Below are 19,989 nucleotides of genomic sequence, written 5' to 3' on the forward strand. Positions count from 1 at the left end.
GCCCTGCTCATATCCATTCACAATGCTGCTTTGGAAGACCTGCTGTAAAAATCACTTTCTGGCCTGTCTCTTTGACCACGTCAGCCCTCCACTGGTTCCCCTTTCTCCATCCCATCAAACATAAGCTACTTATCTTCACTTCCAAGGCCCTTTGCAGTCTATCCCTATCCTACCTATCATCTCACGTGCTAGTGAGGTGTTGACAGCTGCCTGTGCTCTGCCAATCATGGTAGCCTTCATTGTCCACTTGCTATTCTTTCAGACCAGCTCCTTTGTGCTTTTTCCCCATGCCTGGGAGGAGCTCCCCACAAACATTGGCGGAGCCAGCTCATTGTCCTCCTTTATAGCTCTTCTCAGCCATGGTGCCTACAAAAAACTTGACAGTGGTTAAGCACATGCTGTGCGGTGAGCATTGCCAAAGGTCCAGGGTAATCCCAGCCTTTGTGCATACGTTTGCATGGTCTTGGCAACAAATATAAACTTGCTCTGTCAGTTGATGTTTTTGAAACACTAAATGGGCTCTGGTGGTCTCTGACTATAGCGCTTTATTTTCCCATTATGATTGTTGCTGTTTGTGTACTTGTATAGTGCCATTCAGTTTGAAGGCTTCCAAAGTGACTTAGGGATTATGGGTTTATCTTTGGAATACTTTATTTAGTCTTTCCTGTGGTGGTTGTAATATCTGAGCACTTACACCTCCTTACCAGCTGGATATGTGAACTCAGCTGGCTCTAATATATTGTACTAGTTTATAACAGACCTTTTCTTAGTCCTACATCTCTTGTACACACAGCATGTAACATGATGGTCCAATGCTAATCACACTATCTCAGTTTTCATACAAAGAACAAACTTTCACAGAATTTCCCCCAGGAGTTATAACTTGTGAGAACGGGTCCACAAAATGTACTCTTGTCATTTTGTTGAATAAAGTTAATGCTGATTGGGTTTTTTTTATTCCCCCATACATACAATCGCTCAAACTCTAACCCCTGAGTCATCTTATAATTCATTTAACCCACAAACTTGAAGCTAAACTTTGTGGGGAAGGTTTAAGCCAGGGTAAGTATTGGGATCTTCTGAGGCCTTTTCCAAATGGCTTTTGCACTGGGGTGTCAGGATTGTGCATCTCTCATATGCACATGCACACTATCGCCCCAATATAGTTAAAGCAGTTCATCCCCAAATGTGGAACCAGTTATACTCATAGGTTTCAGAGTAACAGCCGTGTTAGTCTGCATTCGCAAAAAGAAAAGGAGGACTTGTGGCACCTTAGAGACTAAGCATTTATTTGAGCATGAGCTTTCGTGAGCTACAGCTCACTTCATCGGATGCATACTGTGGAAACTGCAGCAGACTTTATATACACACAGAGAACATGAAACAATACCTCCTCCCACCCCACTGTCCTGCTGGTAATAGCTTATCTAAAGTGATCATCAAGTTGGACCATTTCCAGCACAAATCCAGGTTTTCTCACCCTCCACCCCCCCACACACAAATTCACTCTCCTGCTGGTAATACTCATATAGCTTATTCCCCTTCCTATATGATGATAACTATACCAGTATAAGCATCCTGATACCAGTCAAAGTGCATCTGTGCTGTGCAGGTTATATACTGGTTAGTTAAAGCAGTACAATTTTCTAGTATAGTGAAGGCTTTTGTGCCAGTGAGTGATCTGAATCTCCTCTCCTTCTATGTTTCTTTGAAAAGATGATTTATCCAGCTGTGTGGAGCCTGCTAACATAGCCCTGGAGTATTGGTTTAATACTTGCTTATTCCCCAGAGGCATGATCTTCTGCAACATTGTGGGTTTCCTTAGTGATCTCCCGTCAAAGTCCTGAGCTGGGTTGACCCTGAATAGCTTCACATGTAAACTAAAGCAAATCTGTGACATGGTCACAAATGCCACTGTAAAAAGTCTTGTATAAATCCTGTTGCATGTGTGTGAGCAAAAGGTGCATCTCGAGTGCAGTGATCTGGTAACGCTCCAGTGCCTCCCTGATGCTCCCAGAGCAGACTTATTTCACTTAAACTTGCTTTCAGTGACCTGGCAAAAAATGTGTGTATCTATATCTAACACATTGAATAGAATCTGCAACAGCCAAGGGCCTTGCACTGTACTATTTAACTTCTTAAGCCTAAAAAAGGTCAAACTAGCACAATTTAAGTGCAAATCTAACCTTGAGACCACTCTGTGTAATCCTTATCTCCCCTCTCTGCTCTTATTCATGTCCCGTATCCCTTGTCATATTTCCCTGTTACACCTAATGTAGGGCTAGTTTGTGGAGTTACCATGAGCTCCCAGTGGGGGATGGTACATAGACTGGACCAAGAATTGTATTGTAACTTGAAATCCTTGCTCAAGGGAGAGGTAACCTGTGCCATCCTATACCTAGTTCTGTTTACTCCCATCCCCCTTTCGAGCTGACTTAGTTGTGCTGGCTGGTGTGTTGCAGTGAGCAAAGCAGTGCTCCCCACCTGCTCTCTACCCACAGCCAAGCCATGTAAGCAAACTGCATAGGGCAGGGAGGAGGTGTGTTTATGCACCTTACTCCCGTGCATCGGTATGTAGAGAGCTAGGGTACTTAGAAGGTCTTCAGTCTTTTTAGCTGGCTGTAGCTTCAGTCTTGACACTGTTAGTAACAAACACTTGGTTCTGCATCTAGGGCCTAGTTCTGTAATCTTTATTGCTGTAAAGGTTGCAGGATTGGTCCCCTAATGTGTAGTGTGATGTAGGAGGCCTGGTGGTGCCTTGCTTGAACTGTTAGCAAGGTTACACTAATGCTTTCTGGCCAGGAGGTGGAGGGATTGGCTAGTGCTAGCCGGGGAAAACTACAACTCTTCCTGTATATATTATTGTTAGTTATAGCTGGGATACACCTGTTCTGAGCCTTGATTAATAAGTTTAACTTTTCACACTGTTACATTGAAATGAAATATCAGCTTGATCCTACGTTTCCATTAATCCAGTACTGTTCATGAGTAGGGCAAGCTCCATGTGAGAGAACTGCACTGCTGTGAGATGACCATATCTGTGGACGCATCCTTGCGTATAACTGAAGTTGCCTGGCCAGGTATCACGCAGTGTGTCCCTAACGCCACTTGGAACTATTGACTATGGCACAGCAAGATGATTGTAACTGAATCTTGCAAAACCATATGGCATTTAATAAATATTTCCTTGCAATAGGATCTCTGAGTCTGCAGAAAGATGAAAGGAAAACAAAAGCCAGGTGATTCTTTTCAGGTTAATGTACAATGGCATGCAAAGAAGTAAGTCTCTGACTGCTTAGTTTGGAGCCATTGGGCCGAGAAGGCCAGCTGGCTTCCTGACTTTGAGGCGAGGACTAGAGAGTTCTATGTGAGTGCTCTGTATAATCTGTTAGGACTCAGCAGGGATTGGTGTGGGGGAGATGTTCTTGAAGGAAAACTTTAAATAAAAAATAAATAAAAAATCTGGTGTTGTAATATGTATGACTTTTAGAACATGAAGCTAGCCTTGAATTTTGGCTTAGTATTAAGAGCAAGATGCTGTATCATGTTTGCTCCTCCTGTCCCATGCAGTGAGTGTGCTCAGCAAATGACAGACAGCATATACCTTTGGGATCCCTAAGGCCTGGTCGAAACTTTCAAGTTTCACCCTCAACTATGTTTGGGGTGTGACTTTCTTTTTCCTCCCGATATAGCTATACCATACAAGACCTAGTGTAGACAGCTATACAAGTATAAAGATGGTTATCCCAGTATAGCTTATTCCCTCATGAAGCTTTTAAAGTCGCAGTTTAAATCTTAGCAAAGAGGGGAGAAGGTTGAATAATGCTTCTCTGTGTTCTCTGTCTTTTAAAAGATGTGCCCAACCTCTCTGGCTATTTTGTAAACCTTGTATTGTACATATCTGGCAGCTGCTCAACACGGCCTGATGTCTGGCCTCTTGTTTGCCTGCTGAACATAATGGGTCATATTTATGCCCCCAGCGTACGCCACAGACTTCACTGCAGTTCCACTAGGGATGCATATAGACCAGCGAGTGACCTTTTTACTCAGATATGTTAGCCGCCCTGTGTGTGTGAGCACTGGGATTGCCTTACCCACATGCATGAAAGTTGGAAAAAGCAATTAGGCTGCTGTGATACCCTCAGGGTGAGAGCTATGGAAATAGCTACTATAACAGTAGTGCAGGAATTTCTGCATTCTTTGGGGGAGGGAGGAAATGTGGGGTGGGGGGAGGAATTCCTTCCAGAAAAACAGTTTTTATTTTGAAATAGCATGAATTCCTGCTTGATGGCCTTTCTCCTCCCCAGACAGGAAATTGCTCCCTCTTCCTGGGAACTGTTCGCAGCAGTACTGGCTCCCAGACAGCATCTCTGCCTTTCCTCTAGAGAGGAAAGGGACCCAGGAGTACAGCCCTCCCTCTGGGACCTTGGGAGGAGGGCTAGAGGAGCTAGAAATGAATGCTGTGTGCTGTTTGACTGTCTCTAAAGCCAGGCCACTAAAAGTCATCACAGGATCCAGCTTCTTAAACACAACTTGCTTCAATGTTAAAGCCTCAGTTCTTTGTTCTCTGAGGATGATTTGAAAACACAAGTATGTGATCCAGTCACAATCTAGTGACTCATTTTTCTTCAAACCATTTTCCAGCATTATAACAGTTAATTCTGGGACCAAGAGAAACAGAAAATTACATGCCACCCTTTGCTCCCCCACAAAAAAAGCAGGAACAATTAGCTAAACTGTCTCTAGAGGCTAGACTGTTTCCTTCAGTAATCTTCTCTTGGGCAGCAAGTCTGAAGTAAAGGTATTTGCAAGTCCTATCTGGGTCCATGTGCATCCATCCTTTTGTTCAGCAACGCTGTCAAGCAGTTATAAATGACCGCAAAGATTTTTAGCTGAAGCTGGAAGACTAGGCATAAGTTCAGTATAGACCCCAGCTGAGTGTTCCAGCTATGGGAGAGTGATGTGTAAATCTCTGGATTTGTGTGCCTGGTTTATCTGATGGGAATGGGAACTTGGGTGTCAAGGCAAAAGGGAGCTGAGATTGCCAGTAGTAAATTATGTAAAGTTTCTGGGCTAGCATCCATGCTTGAAACGTGTCTAGTTGTTTATAGTGCAAAGTACAGTACACACGTTTGGGTAAACTGAGGTGATAAATGATTCCCTTCATGGTCATACTGAAGACAGGCTTTGTTGCAATATGTTTTGCAGAATTCACAAGATCTGTCAGTGTACAAGGTCTCATCTCAAAAGTCTTTCTGGCATGACTCAAACAGACTTGTTTGGCTGACACTGCCCTTTACAATCAAATGAAGTTGTGATGATGAAAGCTAAGGATCCCAGCTTTTCAATGTGCTGGACCTTTTAACCCTTGATCTCCTAAACGATCAGACCAAGACAGTCGATGGCCATCGAGGTCTCTAGGTGGTCATTGGTTCATAAGTCTACCAGTGCATGTTTTGCTCCGATCAGAGTAACTTTCATATCCTGCCCGTTGGTCATCTGGCTTCTCTTGAACAAGATGTGACTGACTAGCAAACACTTAATTCCCGACAGCTGTGATGATACAAGGTCTGTGTTTCTCTGTAGATCAGGTATGAGAGCGGTCAGCCATGGACAGCTGGGAATCAGATTGTTGAGGAGACCATTTGAAAGAAAACAGAGGTCAGTAACAGTGGCCTTCACTGACTGTAGCAGAGAAAGATGCACTTCCCCTTACATGTTACACATGGGCTGTTTGAGATGGATCCAACTCTGTGTGGTTCAGTGGTTCCTAATCACCAATCTAGATTTTAATACTTTGCCTGTTTTGTGGTATCTGGGCCTGGGGAATGATACCTGGCCTAGTACTGATTGTGCCCCAGTGACTGGCACTGACTTTGTCCTGTCCTTTAGTGAGCCTCTGTATAGCGCCTGTGTGCTGCCAGTCTGCCACATTCCATGGGCACCGAAACCCACAGTGGAGTGTGAGCTCTTTCCAATCAGAGCTGTCACTCATTGGGAGAGTGTGTGGAGTTGTCTGGATGCTGCTTGGTGAGATGTTGCTGAGCAACTGGGCTAGTAAGGGACCCGCTTATAAATTTGTATTTGTGACGTGAGTTTAGTTCAAACGATCCACAACCACAAAATGGCACATTATTTTCGTTATGAGAATATTCATGTTTATATCTGTCTTGTAAATTTAATTGTATTTAGCTGTTGACTCTCCCAAGGCTATAAAATGGTACTTGTGGCTTGGTGGCCCAGTGGGGGAAGGTACAACATGGCTCCCAGCGCTCGGAGCCTGTCTACACTAGCGCTTTAAAGTGTTCAGACTTGCTGCGCTCAAGGGGGTGATTTTTTTCACCCCCCTGAGCCAGCAAGTTAGAACACTAAAATGTAAGTGTAGACATACCCTAAGCCTCTCTCACTAAAACCAGCCAAAATCTGATCCAGTAGTTACTGAAAGGGAAAGACGACATTCTGTGTGCGCACTGTGGAAGTGTCTGTAATGACTCCCTAGTTAATGTTGTGTTGTGACTTGCTTTCCAAGCAGAACTAACATCCCTCTCTCATACCAATAGTTGAAGTTAGTTTCCAAGCTTGACACCATAACCCTGTGAAGGACAACTGAAACTTTCTATAATGCTTTGCCAAGATATTATCATATAAAGGGCTTCCTAACACTGCTGTTCTTGTCCTCTGAGCACAGACTCGGCAGTGCCTGGGTGCAGGCATCTTAGTCCCCCGACGCTGCAGCCTTGACTCTGACACGTCCAGCAACAGCAGTGCTAGTGGAGCGTCTCAGCATTGGCGCCTTAAGGGCTCCACTGGCAGCAGTGTCAGGAGAGTCCTTTCTGCATGATGCAGAGAAACTGAGCCCCTGTCCATACCCAAAATCTCTTCTCCGCCACTTGCCACCACACCGCTTCCCCCTAACACTCCTGCTCACTACCACCACCCTGTCGTGTTTCCACTGGCACACTATGCAGCAGCTCTCTCGAGAGCCAAGACGGGGCGAGCAGCTGCGTAGGTGGAGTAAGGTTTTTGTAAGGGGAAACCCAGGCGAAGGGAGTGCATTCGGCTGTATGGAGTCAGTGGTGTGGGGAGGGGATGATCAAGGATGTGCAGAAGAGGTATGGAGGAGCAGGGCTGTGTAGGGGGAGCACTGCCAGAAGGTGGGGCTTCAGCTGGAAGGAAAGAAGTGAAAGGGAGAGGAGCTATGTTTTTATATTCTTAATAAGGTGTTCTCAAAGGGCTCCACACTCTCTGGAGGGTGCTGGTTATTAGGAAGGCTTTTGGGGAGGTCTGTGACATTTTTGAGAGTAACTAACTCTGCCATGCTTCTAAAGCATGAAAAGCAAAAACTGAAATAACTAATTCAGGTAAAATAAAAATGTCCAGACTTCCAGATGTTTAGATGTATAATGTTCTCTTGACTTGTGGTAGCTACATCTAACTTACCCTTAATGCTCAATATTAAGGGTTCTGGTGTCGTTATGAATAAACAAGCTCTCAAACCTGGGAGTGGGCAAAGGAAGAGGTATTTGGAGGGAGTACAGTATCTCCTAGGAGCTTTGTCTGTAATTCCAGTAAAGCAAGTGTGTATCAGAATTGCTCTGGGCTGAGTTAGCCAAAACAAATAAGAGCAGGAAGGAAAGAACAAGGAGTTTTGGCAATAATTGTCTTGTGTACCATCTTCCTCAGGTGCACAGATCTTCTGTTTGCCAAGGTGGGTGCTGCTCAAAAAGCTAGCGCATTCATGCAAACCAGTTCTTCCCACCAGTCTCTTGTAGTAGCAAGGTTTAGAATTGCATTTATCTTCATTCATTTGAGCAATGCTTGGAACACGGTCATGAGTACAAAGGAAGGTCAGAGGGAGGGAAACCTGATTAGCGTAATTGCATGCTGCAATTGACCTTCAGCATTTGCTGAAGTAAAAGTCAAAGTACATCGTCCTATGATAAGCCAAGATAGCATTTGGGAGGAGGATATTTAGTCATTTTCAAAAACATCTGTGCAGTATAAAGGTTTCCAAAGGGCAGACCAAATGCAGCCCCCAGACTCCATTAATCCTCACAGTGGAGGTAAGGCTCCATGTTCTCAAATCTCCTGGTTTTATTGGCTGTGCCAAAGTTGGAAGCAACACAACAATCATCAACTTCTATAACTTCTTTTATAACCCCAACTTCAAATACGTTAAATTAGCAGCCTTCAGTGAGGGCAAAGTGTGGTAAGTTTGAAATGTTTGGGAGTTATCCAGTGTGATAAAGTACCTGGAAAAACATATCTGAGCGTGAGTGTGTACCACAGTTTGAAAATGGCTGAATGAAATTTTGTCTAATTTACTTTACTTTCAGCCTAATGGGTAACTTGAAGGCTCAGGCACCAGGGGCTAGTGATGACCGTAACTGTGGTGGTGTCATGTGGACTAGGCTGTAGGTAGGGCTCTTTGTTTTCAGTTTCTATTTAATTTTTCCCAGAAATTCATCAGTGTTTGTTATCGTAACAACAAAAACAGGTGAAAATCCGTGCAAAAAGCTAGTAATAATTTTTCTGGGTAAATATCCGGGTTTATTTTGGTAGATGGAAAGACGGGGAAAAAAGTATTCAGTAGATTGCTTTGAATTCCGTTCGTCAGTGTGGTTTGCTGGAGAACAAAAACAGAACTCAAAACACGGTGCCACCTCTGAGTTTAAGAAGACAGTATATCTCTAATCACCAAATAAAACTTTTCATTTGAATAAACAGTTGACTGTTACGGACTAATAGTTCTGTGTCTACAAGTATGTACATACACTCAACTTCATCCTTTTCTCCTGTTTTTGTGTTTTAAAACTTTTGACTATTTCCTTGTTCTGAAACATTGTGATACAGATTTTCATTTTCTTCCTATTTTAGTGTGTCAGATCTTTAAATCGTTATCTGCTAACAGCTGGAAATGTGTATGTGGTGGGCATGAGATTCATCAGTACGTTTAGATGCACACGCACTTCAGAATTTGCCTGCGTGCCTGTTTGTGTATCTTCTAGACTAACAAATAGCCTTACTTCAACAGACAGCTTTGCATATACCCACAGACTAAAGTATTTTCATAATAAAGCAAGTTATTTTTTATATATTTGAATGATGCAAAAGTAGGGTGAAAATCAGAAAAAAATGAATAATTTTGTAAAACCTGGGAATTTTTCAATAAAAACCCGTTTAAACTGAGAATGAAGGGGCTTAGCTATAAGTAAAGCTACGATTTTTGTCACAGAGATCACAGAAGTCACAGAATCCGTGACTTCCAAAGACCTCTGTGACTTCAGCCAGCGGTGGCTGGGAGCTGCAGGGTCCCACCGCCACCCACAGCGACTGGGAGCTGTGGGGTACCCTGGCTGCCCACAGTGGAGCCCCGAAGCTACAAGCTGCTGTGGGGGACCCTGGACCTCAGCCCCCACAGGTGGTGGGGGGCCCTGGAGATCTGAGCTGGCCCTCGCTGCTGCTTAACAGCTCCCCATTTTGTCATGAATTTTTAGTAAAAGTCAGGGACAGGTCACAGGCTTCTGTGAATTTTTCTTTATTGTCCCTGACCTGTCCGTGACTTTTACTAAAAAAATATCCTTGACAAAAATCTTAGCCATAGTTATAAGTGACCATTGGTGAACTTGTCAAGTGAAGAGTGTGTTGGAAGAGAATCAACCAGCATGTTTCAGGATGCATAAAGACCCCACACAGGATAGCCTAGCTCTTCTCTCCTCCCCGACCCCAAAAGAATGTAACACTGTGTGTTTAGTTGAGTTGCATTGGTTTCCCCTACTTTTGAATCATCAGGTGCTAGAAACTGGATGAGATGGGCTGTTGGTTTGGAAGAAACAGGATGGCACTATTGCTGAAATGGGTGCATTGTTAGTACTTCTGGTTGTATTCAGCTGTAGCCCATCAAAGAGATATTTGTGCCTTATAAGTTTTGATGGTGAATATAACTCCTTGTTGCAGGATTTAATACCCTTTCTAAAAGACTGTTTTGGTGCTGAAAGACCTGTATGAGATGGAGAGAGATCCTTATAGTTGAACAAAAAGATTCCTCATGCGGAAGAACCGAGATTCAGTGTGATCTCTGAGGGCTTTTCATAGAATCCTAGAATATCAGGGTTGGAAGGGACCTCAGGAGGTCATCTAGTCCGACCCCCTGCTCAAAGCAGGACCTTCGGGAGGGAGGGACAGCTCAGTGTTTTGAGCATTGGCCTGCTAAACCCAGGGTTGTGCGTTCCCTCCTTGAGAGGGCTATTTAGGGATCTGGGGCAAAAATTGGGGATTGGTCCTGCTTTGAGCAGGGGGTTGGACTAGATGACCTCCTGAGGTCCCTTCCAACCCTGATATTCTAGGATTCTGTGATTCAATCCCCAATTTTTGCCCCAGATCCCTAAGTGGCCTCCTCAAGGATTGAACTCACAACCCTGGGTTTAGCAGGCCAATGCTCAAACCACTGAGCTATTTGTTGACCTCTCCTACTTGTTTCATTTTATTTCTCATACTGCTAGCATTTGTTTGAACACAGTAATTTGTGGTGGTCTGTCACTGAACAGCTGTTGCTTAGTTAGGTGAGGAAAAGAACAGGTGGAGCACTGCTGGGCTCTTGGTCCTGCATATGATACATGGAGAGCAAAAATTACTTTCTGCATTTTGTTTGAGGAAGAAACTACTGCTTTTGTGTGTTGTAACCCTTGTTTTGCGTAGTGGATGAAGCAATGGACTGAGACTTGGGGTTCTATTCCCTGCTGGGTGACCTTGGGCAAGTCGTGAACTCTGTCCCTCAGTTCCCCCCCTGTAAAATAGGGATAATGTTGCTGACCTTCCCTGAGGTGCTTTAAGATCTATGATGAAAAAGCAATATCTAAGAGCTAATAATGTTAGAGTGCCAGATTGGGGTGGTGGAGGGTGTTTAAGTTGCTCATATCTGCCTATGTGGTGGTTCTCCTAATCTCTGAGCCCCTGAATGGGAAGATCAGTTTGACATCCCATGTCTGAGACCCAGCAATTGGGAACTCCGCCTTAAACCTGATAAAAGCCAAAGCCTCCCGAGTCTTCATCCTGCTCTGAGTCCCACATTTAAATCTGTCTTGAGAAATCTGGCAGCTGCACAGGATACTGTCAGCTGAGGAGGAAATCTCTCTGGTGCAGTCTCCCCATTTCTCAGTTCCCTTCCCAGACCTTTCTTTGGTCTCGAAATTCAGGCTTTTCTAATCTGTAGGAAAGCAAAGCACAGAGACAAACTCCCTCCCATCAAAAGCAGCATTAATTATCTCTTCAAATTCCATCATTATAATGTCTGAGCCATTGTGATGTCTAAAAGAATCCTGCAGCTTTCCACAGCACTGCTGTGATGAAGACAAGTATTGACTAAATGTGTTGCTTTGTTTCAGAATCCCTGTACCTAGCACTGCTTTGACAAGTAGCTGTCAGGCCAGAGTGAGGCTTATCAGGACAGGTATGGAGAACAGACATGGGTATTAGACTGCTAGAGTTCATCAGATTTTTATAGCACCATGACTTTTAAATCCAAAGAAAAGAAATGGGTAGGGTATATGTTTCTGCTCAGTCATAGAATCATAGAATATCAGGGTTGGAAGGGACCTCAGGAGGTCATCTAGTCCAACCCCCTGCTCAAAGCAAGATCAATCCCCAACTAAAGCATCCCAGCCAGGGCTTTGTCAAGCCTGACCTTAAACTTCTAAGGAAGGAGATTCTACCACCTCCCTACGTAACGCATTCCAGTCAGCATTTCAGACCCAGACTAGTGTGTGGCTAATTTGGTATTGTTCCACATTAGTTACTGGAAGTGTCAGAATGGGCACTGTGGCACAAAGGGTCCCTCAGGAAAGATTGATTTGATTTAAGAATCTTCCTCTGTCTCATAGCCCTACCTTCTTTTGACCGTGGGTCCCTTTTTTATGTCATGGTTAGTCTGATGCCTGATTAACATGATTAAAATACAGAGAGCTCTTTGGCGCCAGGACCAATAAGTGAATTTTTAAAAACCACAGCTTATTTTCCTGCATTATGACCTCTTTCTAAATGTGTCACCTTGTGGAGCCATGTGAATGGTAGTCTGTAAATCAGAACGGCTGGAAATAGCTTCCCATTACCATGTGATCAGAGCAGAGCTCTTGCAGTGCTGGCAGAACACCAGTCCCTGGAAAACACCTGCTAGCAGAGAAAAGACTATTCTGCTTTCTGCAGAGCTTGGATGTATGTGTGTTCTGGCTTTCAGTAGTACTTGCTATTTCCTGACACCTGTAAACTCAGTTTTTTCTGACGCTTGAACAGAAAAGGCACTGAAATGGATCTGAAAGCCATCCTAGTATTAGCCAAAATTATGTTCAGTGCTTTAAGTGCTGCTGTGGATACGATGTAGTCCTATAAAAGTTACTGCATGTTGTAGCAAGGTCTGCGTGGTAGCATTCACATCTCCTTTTGGAACCTGACCTTTAGCGTTGCGTGCGCGCGCTCTCTCTCTCTCTCTCTCTCTTCCCCCCCCCCCTTTCATTTGAGGATTAATTTCAAAGCTCTTCAAAAACTTCTCACAAAGACCCCATCTACGGGTAGATACTATATATGTTTCAGAGGTGAAGAGAGTAAATCACAGAGAAGGGAAGTGACTAGCCCGTGGTAACACAGCATGTCAGTGTAGTGTCAGCAAAGGGGCCCAGAACTCATGACCCCCACACTGTAGCCATGAGACTGTATTTTCTAAGAATAGCAAGAGCTAACATTACGGAACTATTTCTTAGTTCTTCCATTTTATCTTAGAGGAGTTTCTTCCTCAGATAGCTGGTCCCATTCACCACTAAGTCTGCAGGTAGACAGTTTATAAACTTCCCGCCGTTGTTAATACTGGTTCATAGACTTCAAGGCCAGAAGAGACCATTATGCACATGTAGTCTGTTCAGTTTAGCGCTCCCAGTGTTGCTAACACCAGTTAACATGGACAGGCCACCAGTTGCTGCACATGGTTTGTTAACAGTGTGTCATGGCTAATCAATATGAGGCTCAAAATGCTGGGAGAAGCCTGTCTACACTGCAGAAAAGTGGGCTGTGTTGGTTCTGAATAAGCCATATACAACTTGGGACAGTTGGAAGGTAGGAATTTGAGTTTGTCGTGTAAACGAACAAAGGGCCATCCATTAAGACCAGCTTTTGGTCACTCCTCTGTAAAATACAGATATGCTTGCAATAACTTTGTGATACAGTCACCCTCAGCCATTAGTTTGGTTTTCTTTCTAGCATAGGGTGTGAGGGCGAGTATTTAAATTAATGCATGAATGCTGGCTGCCTTTAAAAGTAACAAAACCATTTGAACAGAAACTTAACAGTCCGAGTGGGGCAAAGAGCGACACTAGAAAATGGGACCTCCTCTGGCTTCTAGGTGACTGGTTCAAAGCACACTAGTGACCAAAGCCCTCATGAATGGATGGCTCTTTGTTGGCTGTTGTAAAACAAGTTGCCCTTCCTACCATGCAACTGTCCCAAATTGCATTTGGCCTTATATCTAGGTACCTGTGAGGCCTACTTCCCTGCAGTATCTGAGTGCATCATTAGCAACCTGCAAAGAGAGAACTAGGATTGGATTTGTCATGCAGGCCCACCTATCCCTTCACTCTTAGGGTATGTCGACACTACGAAATTAGGTCGCATTTATAAAAGTCGAGTTACTAGCGGTTTTATACAGTCAGGTCATTCCCTTCTTTAAGTTTTGTCTAATGAAGATTCAGTCCTGCCTGGAATAGTGGCAGAGGGATAGCATTGGCCTGCTAAACCCAGGGTTCAATCCTTGAGGGGGCCATTCTGCCTCTGGCTGCTCTCCCAGCCAGCAGCACCACGAGCACCCAGGAGACGATGACAGCTAGCAGTCGTACTGCACTGTCTGCTGCCAGCCTACCCCTTGCTCCCCCCTCCCTCCCTCCCTGAAAGCAATGGCCAACAATCGTTTCGTGCCTTTTTCCGTGCAGGCGCCATATTGCTGTCAGCATCGTCATCCACCCACCGCTTCCGCTGCCACTCTGCTCTCCTGCAGACGCCATACCACGGCAAACATGGAGCCCACTCAGATCACCGCGGCAGTTGTGACCGTTCTAAACACCATGCGCATTATCCAGCAGTATATCCAGAACCAGAACCTGCAAAAGCAGGCGAGCATGTGACAGCAGCGTGGTGAGGAGTGTGGTGAGGAAATGGACACAGACTTCTCTCAAAGTATGGGCCCCGGCAATTTGGCCATCCTGGTGGCAGTGGGGCAGGCTCATGCTGTGGAACGCCGATTCTGAGCCTAGGAAACAAGCACAGACTGGTGGGACCGCATAGTATTGCAGGTCTGGGATGATTCCCAATGACTGCAAAACTTTCTCATGCGTAAGGGCACTTCCATGGAACTTTGTGACTTGCTTTCCCCTGCCCTGAAGCGCAAGAATACCAAGATGAGAGCAGCCTTCACAGTTCACAAGCAAGTGGCGATAGCCCTCTGGAAGCATGCAATGCCAGACAGCTACCGGTCAGTCGGGAATCAATTTGGAGTGGGCAGATCTACTGTGGGAGCTGGTGTGACGCAAGTAGCCAACGCGATCCCTGAGCTGCTGCTAACAAGGGTAGTGACTCTGGGAAATGTGCAGGGCATAGTGGATGGCTTTGCTGCAATGGGATTCCCTAACTGTGGTGGGGCGATGGACAGAACGCATATCCCTATCTTGGGACCGGACCACCAAGGCAGCCAATACATAAACCGAAAGGGGTACTTTTTCAATGGTGCTGCAAGCGCTGGTGGAGCACAAGGGATGTTTCACCAACATCAACGTGGGAAGGCCGGGAAAGGTACATGACACTCGCACTTCAGGAACTCTGGTCTTTGGGAACGGCTGCAGCAAGGGACTTACTTTCCAGAACAGAAAATAACTGTTGGGGATGTTGAAATGCCTATAGTTATCCTTGGGGACCCAGCCTACGCCTTAATGCGATGGCTCGTGAAGCCATACACAGGCACCCTGGACAGTAGTCAGGAGCTGTTCAACTATCATAGAATCATAGAATATCAGGGTTGGAAGGGACCTCAGGAGGTCATCTAGTCCAACCCCCTGCTCAAAGCAGGACCGATCCCCAATTAAATCATCCCAGCCAGGGCTTTGTCAAGCCTGACCTTAACTTCTAAGGAAGGGGATTCCACCACCTCCCTAGGTAACGCATTCCAGTGTTTCACCACCGTCCTAGTGAAAAAGTTTTTCCTAATATCCAACCTAAATCTCCCCCACTGCAACTTGAGACCATTACTCCTTGTTCTGTCATCTACTACCACTGAGAACAGTCTAGATCCATCCTCTTTGGAACCCCCTTTCAGGTAGTTGAAAGCAGCTATTAAATCCCCCGTCATTCTTCTCTTCCGTAGACTAAACATCCCCAGTTCCCTCAGCCTCTCCTCATAAGTAATGTGTTCCAGTCCCCTAATCATTTTTGTTGCCCTCTGCTGGACTCTTTCCAATTTTTCCACATCCTTCTTGTAGTGTGGGGCCCAAAACTGGACACATTACTCCAGATGAGGCCTCACCAATGTTGAATAGAGGGGAACGATCACGTCCCTTCATCTGCTGGCAGTGCCCCTACTTATAGATCCCAAAATGCCATTGGCCTTCTTGGCAACAAGGGCACACTGTTGACTCATATCCAGCTTCTTGTCCACTATAACCCCTAGGTCCTTTTCTGCAGAACTGCTGCCGAGCCATTCGGTCCCTAGTCTGTGGCGGTGCATTGGATTCTTCCATCCTAAGTGCAGGACTCTGCACTTGTCCTTGTTGAACCTCATCAGATTTCTTTTGGCCCAATCCTCCGATTTGTCTAGGTCCCTCTGTATTCTATCCCTACCCAGCAGCGTATCTACCACTCCTCTCAGTTTAGTGTCAGCTATAGGCTGAGCAAATGCAGAATGGTGGTAGAATGTGCATTTGGACATTTAAAAGTGCGCTGGTGCAGTTTACTGACTCGGCTAGACCTCAGCGAAACCGGTATTCCCATCTTTATTACTGCTTGCTGTGTGCTCCACAATATCTGTGAGAGTAAGGGGGAGACATTTATGGCGGGGTGGGAGGTTGAGGCAAATCACCTGGTCGCTGATTACGCACAGCCAGACACCAGGGCTGTTAGAAGAGCACAGGAGGGCGTGCTGCGCATCAGATAAGCTTTGAAAACCAGTTTTATGACTTGCCAGGCTATGGTGTGACAATTGTGTTCGTTTCTCCTTGATGAAAACCGATCCCCTTGGTTCCCTCTGCTTCCCTGTAAGCCAACCGCCCTCCCCTCCCCACTTTGATTACAGCTTGCAGAGGCAATAAAGTCATTGTTTCAAATTCATGCATTTTTTATTAATTCATCACACAAATGCGGGGATAACTGCCAAGGTAGCCTGGGTGGGGTGGGGTGGTACTTGATCCAGGGTGAGAAACAGTTCCTGGCTGTTGGGGGGAAAACAGTTTCTCCGCTCGCTTGCTTGCTGTGCTTCAACCTCCTCCTCATCTTCCTCTTCCCCAAAATCCACATCCCTTTTGCGTGAGAGTCCATTGATGGAGTCCACGCACAGGGCTGGGGTAGTTGTAGGGGCACTCCCTAGAATGGCATGCAACTCATCATAGAAGCGGCATGTCTGGGGCTCTGACCCGGAGTGGCTGTTTGTCTCTCTGGTTCTTGGTAGATTGCCTGAGCTCCTTAAGTTTCACGCGGCACTGCTGTGGGTCCCTATTATAGCCTCTGTCCTTCATGCCCTTGGAGATTTTTTCAAATATTTTTGCATTTTGTCTTTTCGAATGGAGTTCTGATAGCACGGATTCATCTCCCCATACAGCGATCAGATCCAGTACCTCCTGTTCGGTCCATGCTGGAGCTCTTTTGCGATTCTGGGACTGCATGGTCACCTGTGTTGATCAGCTCAACACGCTCGCCAAACAGGAAATGAAATTCAAAAGTTGGCGGGACTTTTCCTTGTCTACCTGGCCATTGCATCTGAGTTGAGAGTGCTGTCCAGAGCAGTCACAATGGAGCACTCTGGGTTAGCTCCCAGAGTCCAATACCGTTGAATTGTGTCCACACTACCCCAAATTGGCCCCAGCAAGGTCAATTTCAGCACTAATCCACTCATCGGGGAGGAGTACAGAAACCGATTTTAAGAGCCCTTAAAGTAGGAAAAAATGGCTTCGTAGTGTGGACGGGTGCAGGGTTAAACTGATCTAATGCTGCTAAATCCTACCTAAACTCATAGTGTAGACCAGGGCTTAGAGGTACCCCACCATGTCAAGATCGAGATACCTTCGCAGAGCAGCTTGTGTGAGGCAGTTTGAATGACTGCTGCTTGCAGGGCATCTGCATACGGCTGGGAGCTGTGAACTCCAGAGTTGTTCTCCCATTCCTGCCTCTGAAATGCTGTTTGTGGCCTTGGTCAGGTGGTCTGAGGATCTGCTTTCTTGAGGTGCTCTGCGCCCCAAAAAATCAGACTCTTACCCTCAGGACTCCGTTTCCTCATTTGTAAAATGGAGGCAGTGCTTATCTGCCTTCTTCACTGGAGCAGGATTGAGGATCAATGAGCTAATGTGTGTGCTCAGAGCTGTCTGCAGTGGTGGTGTAGCTGTGTCAATTCCAGGATACTAGAGAGACAAAGTGGGAGAAGTAAAATCTTTTATTGGAGCAACTTCTGTTGGTGAAAGAGACAAGCTTTTTAGCTACAGAGCTCTTTTGCAGAAGAGCTTTGTGTAACTCAAATGTTTCTCTTCCACGAACAGAAGTTGCTCCAATAAAAGATTTTTTACCTCACTAACTTTATGGTTAGTACGGTCACTCCACCACACTCCCGCATCCACAGCCTTTAGGGGGGCAGGGAAGCTGAAGTGTGGGGGGGACTTAAAATTCCTCCCTCCCACCAGGTTTTGAACCTTAAATCCGTAAAGAATGGGTTAAATGTAGTAAATTTCATTCCAATCTCCGCCTCTTTCCATGCTGCTCCCTGTGCATGGAAATATTATCCTGAGTGCTTTGGCTCTACCATTCATTCCTCCTATACATCTGCTACTTCCATGTTACTCACAAGTGAATTGTCCCATTGAAAATATATATATGTGCATATAGTTTATAAGTTTATACCAGAGGGTAGTAACCATATAACCTTATTACTGTAACCCTTCTCTTTTCTCATGCTAATTCTGTCTGGTGTGTTGTATGGTCTCTCAGTTTGTCACAGATCTTAAGTACTCTTGGGGCAGGGACCCTGTCAATGCCATCTCTTGCCCTCTCCACTTTCTGTGAATTGTACACAACATTATCTTAAATATGTTGTGGAGGGGGGATTTGTCCCAGTCATGCAATGTGTGCCATTCATGTGGAGCTGTGTTGAAAAAATCTGTTAATTCATTAATTGCTCAGTGTTAGCAAGTCTACATTGTTAATATTTAAAATCTTAAATTGTGTGCTTGGCCTGTAGGGTGGTGCATGGTCATGAGGCAGCTGTGTGTCTTCTTCCCCCAACCCCTTAAAATTCATCACTGTTGGCTGCCAAGAAGGTAGCACTAGTGTAGACTAGTCTCTAGAGTAAAGAGGTTCTGTTATCTCTGTGTCTGGCTCTGGTGTGACTGCCGCTGGTGTCCAGTTCTGCTGTCAAGATTCAAGAAGGATGTTGATCAATTGGAGAGGGTTTGAAGAAGAGCCATGAGAATGATTAAAGGATTGGAAATCCCGCTTTAGACTGAAAGGGTCAAAGAACTCAATCTCCTTAATTTAACAAAGAGAAGGGAGGGATAGCTCAGTGTTTTGAGTATTGGCCTGCTAAACCCAGGGTTGTGAGTTCAATCCTTGAAGGGGCCATTTAGGGATCTGGGGCAAAAATTGGGGATTGGTCCTGCTTTGAGCAGGGGGTTGGACTAGATGACCTCCTGAGGTCTCTTCCAACCCTGATATTCTATGATTCTAAGGTTAAGAGGTGACTTAAGCGGTCTGGAAGTACTTACGTGGGGAACAGAAATTTGATAAGAGGTGTGATGGGTTGGACGCCCTCGGAAGTCACCTGGTGTGCTGAGCTGACTATTCCGCCAGCCTGGGCCCCCTTTTACCTTGTCGTGCTGGGCTAGGCTCCCCAACGTCTTCCAGCCAAGCACACAGGCAGGGCCGCGCCCCGCTGCACAGAGAGACAGAGGTCCACTCTGAGAAGGCTAAGCTTAAGGGGTTTGCCACAGCACCCAGATGTCCACCCCCACTTGGAGTACAAACCCAAAATTATATGAAATTTGTCTCTCCTCTCAATGTGGAGAAGGATATGCACAACTTCCCCTGCCGCCCCCCCCCCCCCCCGTTAAAAAATCACATAAATTGGGTTATATTGTAAACCAGAAATAAATTTATTAACTATAATGGTTACATGTAAGTTCTCACCCTTATGTGATTCTAGTCGTCATCTTCACAGACCAGACGCCCTTCCAGGCTGGGTTCCGTTCTTTCACCCCCAGTTAGTCTTTGTTGTTTCTTGCAGTCATCTTGGGTGGGGTAGCAGGGGAGAACTCACAACTTGGATTACCTCACTCCCCACGTCCTTTATTTCCTAGTGTGACATTCTTCTTCTCTCCCCTCCCCCCCCCCCCCCCCCCAGCTTCTGGTGGAAAAGTACAGAATTCGAGATGGGTTTCAGTATCAGGTGACGTGGTCACATGCCTCTGTAGGGTCCTGTAGCTATTCTCCACAGGCTGACCCACATGTTCGCAGGAAGACTAAGGTCTTTTACAGTCCATTGTCTCTTGCTGATAGGCCATCACAGGCTTTTTCATTGTTGTACTTGAAGTGTTAGCAGGGGGTGTCACCCAAAGTAACACAGTTGAAATATAGATACGTAGTCAGTATTCCTAATTTCAGATACAGACATGATACATGCGTACAAATAGGATAATCATATTCAGTAAATCATAACCTGTCCAGCGATACCTTACAAGGCCCTTCTTGCTTAAAGTACATCTTGGT

The 19,989-nt window shown here is 45.4% G+C and overlaps 1 protein-coding gene across 5 annotated transcripts in view; it reads left to right on the forward strand.

Annotated features, from left to right (window-relative positions):
* The window catches only part of OGDH (oxoglutarate dehydrogenase), a 138,425-nt gene that overhangs the window by 21,181 nt on the left and 97,255 nt on the right, over nucleotides 1-19,989 (forward strand). The window contains exon 1 of one of the 5 annotated variants that reach the window (XM_077805598.1): nucleotides 14,694-14,826. The exons of the other annotated variants lie outside the window; for them this stretch is intronic. Within the exon in view, the coding sequence (XP_077661724.1) occupies nucleotides 14,758-14,826 (69 nt within the window). The 5' untranslated portion in view covers nucleotides 14,694-14,757. Of the gene's footprint in view, nucleotides 1-14,693; nucleotides 14,827-19,989 lie in introns of those variants that run through there. 5 annotated transcript variants of the gene reach the window in all.

This window comes from Eretmochelys imbricata, chromosome 26 (genome assembly GCF_965152235.1).
Source record: "Eretmochelys imbricata isolate rEreImb1 chromosome 26, rEreImb1.hap1, whole genome shotgun sequence".
In the NCBI taxonomy this organism is placed as follows: domain Eukaryota; kingdom Metazoa; phylum Chordata; order Testudines; family Cheloniidae; genus Eretmochelys; species Eretmochelys imbricata.